At 53.6% G+C, this 14242-nt stretch overlaps 1 protein-coding gene across 1 annotated transcript in view; it reads right to left on the reverse strand.

The window, feature by feature from the left end:
* Positions 1-11038: 11038 nt before the first annotated feature.
* The window catches only part of CUNH8orf74 (chromosome unknown C8orf74 homolog), a 30734-nt gene continuing 27530 nt past the window's right edge, over positions 11039-14242 (reverse strand). Inside the window, exon 5 of the mRNA XM_019538108.1 lies at positions 11039-11361. Coding sequence (XP_019393653.1) covers positions 11146-11361 — 216 coding nt within the window. The 3' untranslated portion in view covers positions 11039-11145. The remainder of the gene's footprint in view (positions 11362-14242) is intronic.

Genomic DNA, 14242 nt, shown 5'->3' on the forward strand with positions numbered 1-14242 from the left:
CCCCATAAAGATGAAGCTTTATTTTAAATCAGTTATATGACATGATTAATCCTAGCATTATTATATGGCACTTCGTAATGATTAGTTAGTAATGTGGTTATGATTTTTTCTGGTTTCAATCCTGAATGTGTATTAATAATAATTACAAATAATACTTAAAAAACTCCCCCCACACAAACAGAACTTCAGAGGTTTTAAGCTAATACTTTCCATCTTTTCGTGTGACTCTTATGCATTTTGAATGAGTGTAGATATGGGTTTGCATAAAATATTTAATTTAAATAAATATGGTTTTATATGACAATTGTTTTATGATTTAAAGTGCGCTAGTTATTGACAAAAGTTTTCAAAGGGAAATCATTTATTGTGTTCAGTGCTCTTCTTCTTTTTTCTTTTTTTTTTTCTTTTTTGTATTTTCGACTGAACTTTTCTACCTCCGTGGTTTTTTGGGTTTTATTTAAAAAAAAAAAGAAACCATAGCTATCTTTAAACGTGGTTTATTACTGTCCTTGATTTTCACGGTGTGTCCCACAGAACGGCAAATGCTGTTAAGGGGCCCAGTCCTGGATTTATTCCAAGTGCCCTTTACTGCCAATTAAGTTTTGTGAAGGCCCCGTGACGGGAATCAATCTAAGCATAATTTTTGGGGACAGGCCAGCGCATGAAACCTTGACCCATAAACAAAAGTGAGGACGCCTTTATACTCTTTTGTGGGCGTAACGCAAGTCAATAGGGCTTCGTGCTCCTTGAAACTAAGGACCCTCTTGCAGAATAAGCGTTTACACCTTTTTCAAAGACCTCTTCTTATTCCCAGAGCGGTGTCGAAGGACTGTGACGGCTGAGAGTTAGGATGAAGTCGGCCTAGCAAGGGGTGTTAAAGGAAGGCGTGTAGGACAACTGGCACCGAAAGACCGATAGATTTTGACTTGGGAGTCGTAAGCCGTGAGCAGAGAAGAGCTCTGCAGACACAACCTCTGCGTGACGGCTGCAGTTGAGAAACACTTGGCTCTTCTTGCGGGCCCGTCGGTCACCGCGGCTGTCCGTTCACAGGAAATGTTCATTGAAGCTTTGTCCAGAGAGGACTTGGAGATTAGCTCCGTAGCCCCCTATGCAGAGTGCACAGAGTCGGTTTTCTATATGCCTGTGACGGGTGTCCACTTACTCTGAGTGGAGGAAAGCTGCAAGGCTGTGTAATCCCATCCTCACGGGCTATCCGCCATGCATTCTCCTTTTTTCCAAACACCCAGGCCGGTGGCTTTCAACCTTTTTCCATTTGCAGACCCCGAAACCATTTCGAATAGAGGTGTCGACCCCTTTGACTGGTAAGTGTGGGTAGTCACGTACTTTTGATCGATCGTAGTCGCCTGTTGCAGACCCTTTAGACATAATCTGCGGACCTCCAGGGGTCTGCGGACCACAGACTTAGGCTGTACCCCACGGTCAGAGGAGTATTGTGCTACGTGCAAATCCGTCGCTCACTAACACAGCCTCTTTGTTTCCCCGCACATATAGCATCCACGCTCCTTGAAGTAAGATGTATTCGGGTCAGTTCTGACAACTACTATGCAATTCAAGTGCTATGCTCGGGCACGGTCTAAAGGGATCCATCACAGTAAGAGCAGTCATTAGTACGTGTACAATGTTTTATGAAGGTCCATACATTAATCCTGTGGCAGGGGCGAAACACCCTGCTTTACAAATTGGGCAAACTGAGGCACAGAGGAGGGGTGGCTCACGCAGCAGATCAGGAGCACAGTCAGAACTGGGGCCCAGGATTTCTGCCTCCACCCCCTGGGGTAACCATAACCCCAGACTGTCTTGCAGGCGCGGGGGGATGCCTTTCAAACACGCCACCGGCCCAGCGATACAAGGCAGGGTCTGTCTGACAAAGGAGGGGTCGAGTCCCAAGTCCAAGTGCAGCTCAGCGGCCAACTCGAGCTGCGAAATTCAGGTCGGGGCGGGGATTTCAAGCGCCCCGCAGTTTCACGCTGAAAGCGTCTTGCAAAAAGAAGCGGGGCACGTGGGAAATGCAGAGTGGGGTTCCCAATGTGATTTAGGAGCCCACGTTTCACCAAAAAGCAGCAGGACTCATGCTCCCAATCCCCCGGCACTCTCCATAAACTCCCACCACCCGGTAGCCCGAGCAGCTACCGGGTGGCACCCGGGCCAGGAGGTTTTGGGCTCCAGCTCCACGCACAGATCAGGCGAGGGGTTACGGCGCGACCCCAGTGCCCTGCTCAGGATTAGACCACAAGAATGCAGGAAGACGCCCGTCCTTGCCCCAGACGTGAGGGAGGACTTGATTTAATTGAAAAAAATGACTCTCTCCCCCCCCTCACAGGTGGAGGTTGCTTTTGTGAACAGAGATCTTGGTGATAACCACCTAGGTCGGAAAACTTTGTCAGGAGAGGGCTCGTTCCAGGAGGTCAGTCTGGCACGCAGGGGTGCAAAGCTTTTGCTCCTTTATCAGGACGACCCAATCTCTCTGCTCACTAATCCCTCAAATGGCTAACAGGTGCTGACGCCACCGGAGGGACTTTGCAGCTCAGAGGCTCCGGCAACGAGTCGGCCAAGATCCCACGCTCGTGGCTGACGACGTTGCTCGAGCCGCCAGCCAAATTTAGAGCCGTGCGTTACTCCGCGTTCTCGTTAAAGGCGGATTCTCACAGGTGCCCGGCTCCCACTGACTCGGCGGGGGGTGGGAATTGGACCCGACATGTATTACGTGTCGTTGCTCACCTATCACGCACGCTTCACGAACGGGCTGAGAAGCCAGATGAGTCCCCGGGCGGAGAACCCATTGCTTTCTGGGGGATGACAGAAGAGGCTGGAGTTGTCCAGGCTTATTTCAAGCAAACTCCCTTGAGCCGAAGCAAGCGCGTGTCGCCCGCTTGCCCGGACCCAGTGCGGGCCTGAAGCAAATGACTCCAGACCCTGCACACAACCAGCGCGGCGGACCCAGACTCACCCAAACTTCGGTGCTAGCCCTCAAGGTGGTGGCCAGGGCTGTTTGGACGATGTTGTCTGCCCGTGGTCCAACATGGGGTCAATGTTCACAGCCCAACTGATTGCCCTGTTTTGGTCTCCGCAGCCACTTCGGCCCAAGCAGGTCTCGGGGGAATCTGTTACTAAACCCAGGGCTTCCTAAAGGGTGCCCAAGGGCACGGAGCAAGAGCCATCGAGCCATGCTTCTCAAGCCAGACCCACCAGGACCATTTGGACGGCATGATCTTTTGGGGCACGTGCACTTAGCCCACGTTCACAGCTGGGAATTGGGGCTGTAGGCATCTGAAAATGAGTCGTGGCAGCCAGTAAGAAATCTAGTTCGTGCTCCAAGTCTATTCAGTCCTGGATTTCCCCGCTGAGATGGCTGATAAGAGCCTACCCTCACGCGGACACAACGCCCCTCAAAACCAGATGCAGCCCAGCATCTCCTCCATCAATACGTATAGCAAATGCCCATTATTGTCTGTCACGCAGTCCCTGCAACAACCCGGGACAAGACCGTAGCTTGGCACCAAGCTGAAGGCTCTCCTCCACCTCGGGATGCATGGGCTCCTCCTCTCCAGGCTTGCCGGGGCCTGGGCATTAAAATGCAAAGCAACCCGAGTCAGCCCAGGGGGAAGTTAGCGCTCGCGGGGCAAGTTGGGAAAGTCGCCTCCAACCTCAGATCGCACCCGTGGGCCCTGTTTCACAAGGCAGGGGCAAGGTAGCTGTTTTCCACCCCGCCTTCAAGCTCCTGTTCGCAGTGTTGTTGTGCAAGTCGCGGCGGTGGTAATCGTGAGCAATCATGACCTCACCCTTCCCGGACAGCCCTGGAATTCAGGCCCCCGCGCGAGCGGGCGCGTGTGTCATGCCTTGGCCCTCCTGGGGGAGACTGTTTCCTTTCGAGTCAGGGAACAGGTGGTGATTCGCCTCCGTCGCCGAGCCCAGAATCGGTGACGCCGAAACCAGCCCGACACGGCCGCTGAGGGAGCGGAAAGCGGGCGCCTCCGACCGCTCGCTGCCCCCCAAGGTCGCCCGGCGCTGGCGTGGCAGGGAGAGGAGATGGCGAGAGACTGAACCGGGGGATTAGCGTTGCTAATGCCCGCTGATGCAGAAGGCCAGGACAAGCTGGGACTGCTCTTCCACGTCCCGCCTGTTCGGTGCAGGGCATAGCTTCCCCCCGGGAAACGGGCCGAAGTAGTCTGGCGGTGCCACGCACTGTGCTGCTTCTTCCTGGTGCTTTGTCAGCGTGTGCTATATTGAAAGGGATGCTGTAGGCTTCATTTTAATTTGAAGAGTAGTAGGCCACTGCTCCTAGGAGGGAGCGGGCAGGGAGAGCAAAACAACCCAAGCAGCAGGAAACTTGTCAAAGCGGGAGATGCTCTGTTTCCTACCTCTGCCACTGACTTCCCGTGTGACCCTGGGCAAGGCACATAGCCTCAGTTTCTGCACCTGTTAAATGGGGCTAATGCTTCCTTCCCCACCCCCATTGTTATTTATTGTCTCTTGGGCCCCTTTGGGGCAGCCACCGTCTCCTACTCTGAGCTTGTACAGCATCTAGCGCAGCGATGTAGTGGCACAGCCGGGCAGCCAGGGCACAGGGGCTACTGCTGGGCCACTGATGTGATTGTGCAGCTGCCAACCGAAGCTATTTTTTGCCTCCTCCCCCTCAAATTGGCACGGGGGGTAGTTGCCCCACTTGCCCCCCACCTCCCATTACCCCACCGGTTCAGCACTATGGGGTCCGGGGCCCACTTGGGGGCTGCAGGTGCCCCCATAACTTGGTATTTCTTACTGAGAGAGGCATCTGAGGGGGGGAGAATAAAACTTCTGCCTTTTCTTGAGCCCACGCCGCCCTGACAGCATTCCTGCCCTCATCGCCGGGAGTTTTTCTCCACCTCGGGACAGCAGGATCGGTGCCTCCCTCTGCGCCAAGGAGGGAATGAGACAAGCTGCTGAGTGTTTTCCTGCCGAGGGTTGCCAATGGGAGCTGCTTTCACTGCCCGGAGCGCAGGGAGGATGTGTCCAGAGCTGAGTGTTTCCTGCCTGATAACACCAGCCCCTCCTGCCGGATGTTATGAGCCTGAGTCCTACCTTCACGTTTCAGCCCAGGGCTGAGGAAAGGCCTGGCTGTTTATGTTAAGGAAAATAACTGCTCCCTCCATACAATGCCTCAGCTTGCGAGCTCCCCTCCACCCTCCACCCTCCACTCCAGCTTCTTCTGGCCTCCCCAAGGGCTCGGCGAGGGAGACCGGGCGCGGGGAGAACGAAAATGGAAGCAGAGGCACAGCACAGGAGGAGCCGGGCACGTCTACATGTGCAATTCGTGCGATCGAGTAAACGCGGGTGCAGTTTGGGCCGGAGTTTATTGCTCCCAGGCGCACTGAGCGGGGCAGCACAGCTGTGGCTGGCGACGGGCCCTGGGGGTCACTCTGCCAGCCTGGGGCTTCACCCTGACCGACGTGCTGCAGAGGGGCTGGCTGGGCCTGGTGTGGGGCTAGCCCGCCCTTGAAGCACCCTCGTGCCCCAGCTAGCCCCACTAGCGTCGACACGTGCACTGAGTAACACCGCCGGAGCACAGCGCTCCTGTTGACGGCGGCGGTCATTAGTTTGGGGAGGCTTAATCAGGCTGCACATACAGACGCTGAGACTTGACTGCGGAGTTAATTAATCAGCTGCTCCGCAGTACGTCTCGTGTAGACGCACCCGCTGGGTGTTCCCAGGGGCGAGGGCTGACCACAGGGCTCGGAGACGCCCCCTGGTTCACACGACGTATCCTCTGCTTGGGTGCCAGGGCCAAAGGCTGCAGCGGTGCGGACGAGATGAGTCAAGCCAGACGCCCGGAGCTGAATGTTTCCAACCTGGTTCAGATCCCCTGGGGTGGAGACACTGAAGCCTGCTGAGCTGCACCATGTGGGAGCATGGTCTTCCCCCATCCCTTTGAATGGGCCAAAATCAATACCCAGATCCTGAGAATGGCTGGACTCTCAAGGGGTTGAAAGACATAAAGGATCATCATTTAACGGGGTTCACAAGGGGATCGGGCAAGTTCCTGGAGGACAGGCACGTCGGCAGGTATTAAACGTGACCATGAAGGGTGCAATTTCCAAGTGAGGCTTTCCTCGGCCTCTGAATGCTGGAAGTTGCAGGGGACAGGGGCAAGGGATGGATCAATCTGGACAGGCCTTGCATGACTACTCTTCCCCGCAGCATCCACTCTCCGCTGATACGAGCCAGGATCGCTGGGGTAGATGGACCTACGGCCTGAACTCATATGGCAGCTCTTACGTCCTTGATCCACATCCCGCTGGGAACTCTGTCTGCTTCCCGAGCATTTCGGTCTGGAGTTATGGATTTCAGCGTAGACAGGTCCAGGCTGCCGGTCCCAGTCCATACCCAGATCCAAAGCCAGATTTTGCTTTGTCTGAATGGGGGGTGTCAATGACTTTTCAACAGGGAAAAGGTGAAAGAAGTGGCAGATGTGGGAGCCCCTTCTTTGGAGATGCAAAGCAGTCAAAAACACTTGGTGGATGGAGGAAGAATTAGCCCTAACCCGAGAGGCATTTTCCAGCTGAATTCCTCTAGGACAGCAGTTCCTCTAGAAACAGGTGAAGCCAACATTAGTTGGGACTTTTTTTTTTATTTGTAGATTTGCCCCTGATATTGCTACACCCTCCCTCTGTGAATCAAGAGCAAGCTGGGATAGAGATTCAATGCTGGGAGCAGGGCTGGGGGAGACAGATGGGTGCTTCTTCCCTTCCTAGAAAGCAGGGAGAGGGCGCTCTGCCTCGGACTGGATGCAACCAAGCCCCCGAGCGCCGGCGAGTACCCAACCCCTGGTGCAAAGCACTGACGTGGCCACAATCCTCCAGGCTCCCCTTCTAGGAAGGAAGAGCAGCCTGGTTACCCCTGCTTGGAGGGTGGGTGCAGCGGAGGCACGCTGCCTTGCCTGGCACCAAGAGCTAAGAGTTGAAAGCGGTCTCCTCCTTCCCAGCCCAGTGCTGCTCTGTGCTGCCTGTTGTCAGCCAGTTTGCCCAGGACTGCTCCCCAAGGGCTTGTACTGGGATGGGGCTGCACCCAGTTTAGACCCCTGGGAGCCAGGGCTACCCCCTTTTGGGGCCTGGAGAGGAGCCAGAGGGAAGATGGATGGAAGAAAAAGCCCCGAACGGTGTAAGGGGGAGAGGCCAGCCCAGCACAGGCTCCATCACCCTCTAGAGCTGGAAGAGGCCATCCCCGTGGATGCCACCTCTAGGGAGGGGTTTCTCCGGGGGCAGTGTGCATTATCACAGCTTGCTCCCCTCCCGCTGTGGCACGGTGGCGAAGCATCCCACCCTCCAAAGCACCCAGCTCAAGGCCGGTGCTCCCGGGACCCTCTCCCTCCTCGCACTTCACACAACCAGGCTGAGACGCGCCCCGGCCGTGCCGCGCTGCTCTGTCCTGAGGTCCCCCAGGCCCCCCGCGCCTGCCGTGCCACCGGCCCCCGGAGCTTCAGGATGGAGAAAACATCAGAAGGGCGCCGTGCACTCGGGAAGGAAACCCGCTCACGTGACGCTCACATTTCTGCCTGCTCTTTCCCTGAGATCCCCGGGAGCAAGAGAGGCTGCAGACAAAAACTGAAAAAAAAATATAGGACTGAAAGCAAGCAGCAGTGGGCATGGCAGATCCTGGCTTCCCCTCCTGCCCGGCACTGGAAAGCATCCCTCCCCTGAAGGCCAGCTGGGGGATACTCCCTCTTACCCTGATTGTTCACTCGGGCCTTCTTGCTTCTTGCTGTTTAAAAAAAACTTTTTAAACCATCGTTAAACTTTTTTAACCCTCGTTCTGTGGCTTCCCAGGGGTGAGGAGGGCCGGGTGCCCAGCCTTGCAGAGCCATAACTTGGCTTTCCTCTGCCACTTTCTCCCAGGCTGGGTCTTCAGACCCTTGAGGGCAATGAAAAGAAGCTCACACTGACTTCAGTAGGTTTTCAGTCAGGTCCCTAAAGTCCCAGTGCCAGGCACCGTCTGTACCTGTGACACGTGGTTGGGTTATTGCGGTGGTGACAGATGGAAGCAATGGAAAGGACATTCTTGTGGACCCTTTTTTTGGCAAAGGTTGCCTGCAAATGTAGGAGGCCCAGAATCAGACAGTCCTTTGTCCTGTAGGGGCCAGTTCTTGGATGAGGGGTCGTTGATTCTCCATAACCCATTGCGCCCTTCTTTTCTTGCAATCGAAACGCGTGGCAAAGGTGTTATCTTTTAGTAGACCCACTAGATATTTGCAAACCAATTCTTTGATTTACTTGCAAGCTGTCAGGCACACTCGCCCTTCATCAGGCGTAGGAGAGAGCAAAGATTGTAAAAGTGCTCCCAGGTAGAAATGAACTTTTTACCTTCTCTGCTCTCTCCTATGCCTGATGAAGGGCGAGCGTGCCCGAAAGCTTGCAAGTAAATCAAAGAATTGGTTTGCAAATGTCCAGTTGGTCTAATTAAAGATATCACCCTCCCCGTGAGTTTAGATTCCTTTTGCCTCTGGATCACTACGGCTACAACCTGGATGCCTGACACTGGTTTTCTTGTGTGTTATATGTGGTGGGGCGGACCAACTCCCCCCCACCCATGTTCTCTTCCATCGCAGCGGGTTCACATTTGCTTCTGGCCCTGACTGCCACGAAGGAGCTTTGTTTGAAGCAGAAAGCAGGAACGTGAGCTTTGCCGCTTGCCGTCCGGGTGCCCAGGGGCTGGTCCTGGTGTCAGGAGGCCCCATGGAGGCTGAGGCATGACCCGGGGTGCATTGCTCATTCCTTTACATAGCACGTGCGAAGTAGTTAATTGCCAGGGGCTGTGAAGGGAGGGGGAGCATTATTATTTAGTGACAAGGAGGTTAAACTCCTCCTCGGAAGAAGAATGGGGATAGAAGCTGGTAAAGAAAATGGGACAATGACCATAGAGGTCAGAGGAGGAGCCAGGGACTAAATACCTGTGCAGCCTACATGCCTCCCCTCCCTCTCTAATACTGGCCTGCATCGAAGATAGCAACCTACCATTGCTATCTGGAGCCCCATCAGCTCAGGCAGCATAGGCTGAGTTGCAGGCAACATTTGCCAAAACAGCATCTGCGAGAAAATCCCTCCCCTAGGCCAGGGCAGTGGGTCTCAGGGTTTCAAACCCGCTAAGGCCCCTGACGGTGTGATGCCAGGGGAGGGAGACTTTGTTTGCTCAGTTTGACTGACGTTTTGAAAGCTGCACATAGTGATCTGTGTGTTGGAAAGATTGCAAAGCTGTAATGATTTGGAAATCCCAGAATTAAATGCGTTTGCAGATGTGACTCCCTTTGTAAATCCGTGTTAGGACGCAGTCGCATCATGCTTTTTCCTCCGGATCCCTGCTCTCTCAGAGAACGACCATGTAATGATCAGCTGTCCGATATTTCATTTTCTCCAAATGCACTGAGCAGTCCCAGGCCTTGCTTTCCACATGCTGCCCAAGCTTTTTCTTCAAATCAGAATTGATTATTTCCTCCTGGGCTTTTGGAGGGGGCTTTTCACTGTTGCATCTGAGTGCTTCAAAATGTTACAGAAGCAATCTTCACACCACTGTGACGATGATGAGGCCGAGGGTGGCATTCGCCCACTTTTTACAGGGGGGGACGTGAGGCAGAGAAAGAAAATAACATCCAAAGCATCCATTCATTTGGGGCTTCTTCATCAGACATATCCAAGAAAAGGCTAGATCGGCATCTGCCTGGGACAGCTTGGGGCCCACTAGCAGCTCCTGTGTTTGTGCATGGGGCTTGACTACTGGAAGACCCTTGAGATTCCTCCCACCCTAACGGCTCTGTGAGTTTAGGATTAGGAGGCATAACAGAGGCTTAAAGCTATCCTAGTCCCCTCCTCTCCTGAGCGGTGAGTTCTGTATATAGCGATGGCCCAGCCCAAATGCTCCAGGGTTGTCTCGAATCTCACAGCAATGTCATGATATTCCCAAAGGGTCTCTAAAAAGGAAGATAGCCCCTGAACTGGAAGAAATATTGTCACCATCACTATTCTAGGGCATATTAGATGAGCTCTGAGTCCCCACTAGAGTACCATGCCAAGGCAGCTGTGGTCACAGAACAAGAAGTGGGGTAGATTAATTTTGCTGTGCCCCTGATTTTGCTCCTCCAGTGCTGCACCTCTTAGGCACAGGACAGAAATTACACGTAAACCGGCATACGTGACGAGAAATCGGCTTAAATCTGCAACACAACAGGAGTTCAGTGCACATAAACCGCTTTGAAAAAGGCCCAGACTGGTTTAAGATCAACCTAGATGGTTTCAGACGTAAGTACTAGTTCAATACATCAGTTTATTGAACGTCTATCCCAGATCTCCTCCCAATTCAAACTAACTCAGTCCCCCAGCATCCCAGGATGCTTTGCACCTCCCCTGCAAACCCCACTCGCAGAGCCTTGGCCCAAGCTGCCTGCTCCAGCCGAGCGGGGAGGCGTGCTCTAGCGCTCCCCGGCTTCTGGCCTGGGCCGCTGCAGGCCTGTGGCTGCTTTTTCAGAATCAAAAATGAATGTCTGTTCACTCACGTATCAGTTCAGTCTACGCAGCTTAGACTAACCTGTGACGATTGAATTGATTCAGCCTTGGGCTTTTTGACTGTCTGTGCTTAGCCACAGGGTCTCACCCCAAGACAGCAGGTTCCTGAGGCTCCCAGTGGTAGCACGGGCTGATGGAGAAATGAGCAGCTAATCCCCCAGCCGTGGGAACCAATGTGAGAGAGAGGCCTGCTATTTATAATAGGGATCTCCACCTAGGGCTGTCTCAGGAGTGAAGAGAGCAAATTCTTGCACACTGCTCTGCCCTTCCACAATACTGCCTTGCACACTGCCCTTCCACAATACCGAATACAGCGCTAGGCCAAATTCAGTGGGCCAGCACTGAACGTACCCTACATCTTTTAGCAGAGCCAAGCTGTTGATAGTGAGTGTCTCCTGTCTCCCGTGTTAATAACTCATCAGTGACATTGGTTTGTTCCTAGCGAATTTAATCGTTCCAACCAGGGCAATATGAACAAATGCGCTGGCATCAACCATGCCCAAAGAGTTCATGAACGAAAGGGAAGCGCAGACCACAGTCACTGTGCACCGGCAGTCAGGAGGTTATGCTGAGGTCTGTCCAGAAGGGCGGTGGCTCGTCATTTCTTCTTTTTCTGCACCTGGGCTTTGGTCGACTTCGCTCGGTCTTCGGAGGAGGGAGGCGGGGGGTGGGTGGCAGGCGGGTTTAAGGAGAGGGTCTTCTTTTGGAGTCTCAGATCCAGGATTTCAAAGGTGGTCTGGATCTCAGCCCGCAGGATCTCATGGACAGCGTCAATCCGGGTCCTGAGTGCTTCTCTCACCATGCTGTCTAATACCTAAAAGGAAGTGGAAGAGCAGGAGGGCAGGAGCTATGTTCAGCCCCAGCTCTACTATCAACCAGCCGTTCCCTTTAGCCTGCCAGGGGTTCAACCCAGCCCCCCTGCTGTAAACAGACTCATTAATGGTGTCCCCCATCTCTCAACTCTTCTGGGCTCCTCGGAGATGTGGGATCTGCAGGTGGGAAGGGTGCAGGCCTAGGTGAGTCTGCAAGGACACCTCTCTGAAAGGAGCTCCCTACTTTTAACCCAGTAGAGATTCTCTACCTAAGCCATTGACTCCTCTGGGGGCAGGTTATTTCTGGATGCTCGAAGACCCCTGGGTGTATGCATGGAGCTGCAGCACGGGAGGCCAGGAAGCCATACGGTGATAGTGGGTTGGACGGCTTGAGAGAGCTTGTCTTCTCTGCCGTCCAACCCACTGCCACCATACGGCTTCCTGGATCTCCTGAGGTCAACCCAGATCCCAGTGGGTTCATGGGCTCCAGGGCTCAGATCCTGTTTCAGGCCTTGTGTGTGAGACTGACCCAAAGCAGAGACCCCACTGTCATTAAAGCGCCCGTTCGACCTTCCCAGTCACTTTTCCTGGCTGTTTGCCTGAGTTCAAAAGGTGATTGAGGATGGCGTTAGCCGCATTACTTGAACTCCAACGGTGCGGTGACACGCGCACGTTATCGCGCACACATTAATTCCACTAGACATGTGGGCTGATCATCAAAGTGCCTCACTGGAGTTTAATTAAATTTCCAAAACAATTTGCTCCTGGGCTGGGAACCTGTAATGCAAGTTGAGGCAGAGTTTGGGCTCTCCACCCCTGAGATTTATAAAGTTTTCATGGCTGGTTACAAAATCAGACTGGAGATGGCAGCCCAACAGGTACCCTACCAAGAAAGGGCCTGATCCTGCAGTTTTTGCACACTCAGACCTCCCAGGGTCTCCGATGGGAGGTCTGTGCTTACTGTAGGATCTTGCACTGTCGTATCCGACCATGATGCAGGCAGACCAGGACCAGATGAAGAGCAGAAGGGGTCCAGGAGCGGGGTGAGGGGGGTGCAGGCACGCTCCCTTTGGCGGTCTGAGCTTGCTGCCCGGTCAGCGCAGCTCCTGCCAGAGCCCCTCAGATGCAGTGAGCTCCACGAGCTCGCTGGTTTGACTGGTGTGAGCTCTGACCACTGCTCTCACGTGGCCGCAGAGCCCAGGAGGTGAGTGCTGTTGCGGCTGCTCGTCCCCTCTTTCCCCCTGCCAGGGAATTCAGTGGAGGAGAGGAGAAAGGAGGAGGTGATGCTCAGCCCCTGGGCTCCAGAGCTGTGAAAAAAGCAGTGGCTCTGCCAGAGTTCACACTTGATCGGCTGGTGAGCAGGAGCCCACGCTGACCGGGCAGTGAGCTCGAAGCAGGGTGCGACCGTGCCACCACACCTCCCTGGCTTCGTCTGGGAAGGGGTGAGCCATCGGGTTGCGTTCTTAAAGCAAGACTGTCATGGAAGTCAATCCTTATCGCTGCCTACCAATTAGGTAAAAAAAAAAGAATAATGATTTCAGAAATCGTAATGCAGCAACACAGTACAAGGGCAGTGGACGGACTCTGCCAGTCGCCTGTCCTGGTCCACTATCCCAGCTCAGCCAAGGGTGACTGTGCAGCATCCATGGGGTAAAGTTATTTCCTGGGAATGGAGCATTTTAGCAATCTGGGGTGTTGGCAGCAACACCAGCAAAGGGGATTGACTGCTTAAATACAGCAGGCCAACCCTGCAGCCCCTACTTGAGCACCACTCCCCTTGAGGAAACCCCATAGACTTTGGTCCTTTTCATCTACCGTGATGCTCCCCCTCCTGCTCATACTCAGGACACTGCTGTAGGGAGCTGCAGGCAGCTGCTACGACATGCAGTGTGTGAGAGGGGAAGCCCATGTTGGGAAGGCAAAGATGCTGAGAAACCAGATCTCCATTGCTTTCCTGTGTGGATCCAATTTGCTCCACAGTGCGCAGGGAGAAGATCCGCGTGGGTAAGGAGGAGTAGGAACCGGGACAGTGGTATCATGATTTGTGGCCTCAACGTCATGACTGTGTGAAGATGCATTTGGGATTTCTTTGCCTGCATGCTTTATTTGAATGAAAATTCAAACTAGATTAACCAGAGCATGTCTGGGGTAGCTTGGTGGGTACTCTGAGGCTCTGGCCTTCCTGAAACCTACCCCCAACCTATGAGACACCTCTGCTAAATTTACCTTCTTCCTGTGTTACACTCCTCCTCCTCCCCACCCCCAGGCACTCCCTTGGGCTCTGCATTACATCACAAGACTTGTTTTTACTGCTCAAATGAAATTAAAAAAACCCAACCTGTCTTTTGCTGCAGGGTAAATACCACGTGCCAACTCACCTAAGGTTAAAACACCATGACAATAAGAAAGGCACTTGAGTTCTGCCGTTAGGTCAAGTCTCTGAGATCAGTGCCAGGCTGGGGTATTACAGCGTCCGCCGTGAGTTCACTTCATAGCAAATCTCAAGAGCCTGGTCTCTACTCTGTGCATCAGAATAGCTCATCTGTATTATTTACCCAAGGTAAATAATCTCAGGTTTTCAGCTATACAGACCAGCTCTAAAAGGCCATGCTCAACTTTGCCTTGGCCACAGCCCCAGATTTTAAGCCCTTCTCCCCCACCTTATCAGCTGCCTATACACATGCTCACAGGTGGGGGCGTTTTAATTAGAGTGGTTCCTGGACACCCATTCCAATTAAAACAGCTCCTGGCATGTGTATTAAGCCTCTGTGCATTTCAAAATGGCCGTGGCATGCTTTACTTAAAGATCAGGGTTCTACAGGAACTGGCCGAGGTCATTGCGGGACGCCTGGCGCGGCTCTATGAGCACTCGTGGTGCTCTGG

Source organism: Crocodylus porosus, unplaced genomic scaffold (genome assembly GCF_001723895.1).
Source record: "Crocodylus porosus isolate Cpor-Errol unplaced genomic scaffold, CroPor_comp1, whole genome shotgun sequence".
Taxonomy (NCBI): Eukaryota; Metazoa; Chordata; order Crocodylia; family Crocodylidae; genus Crocodylus; species Crocodylus porosus.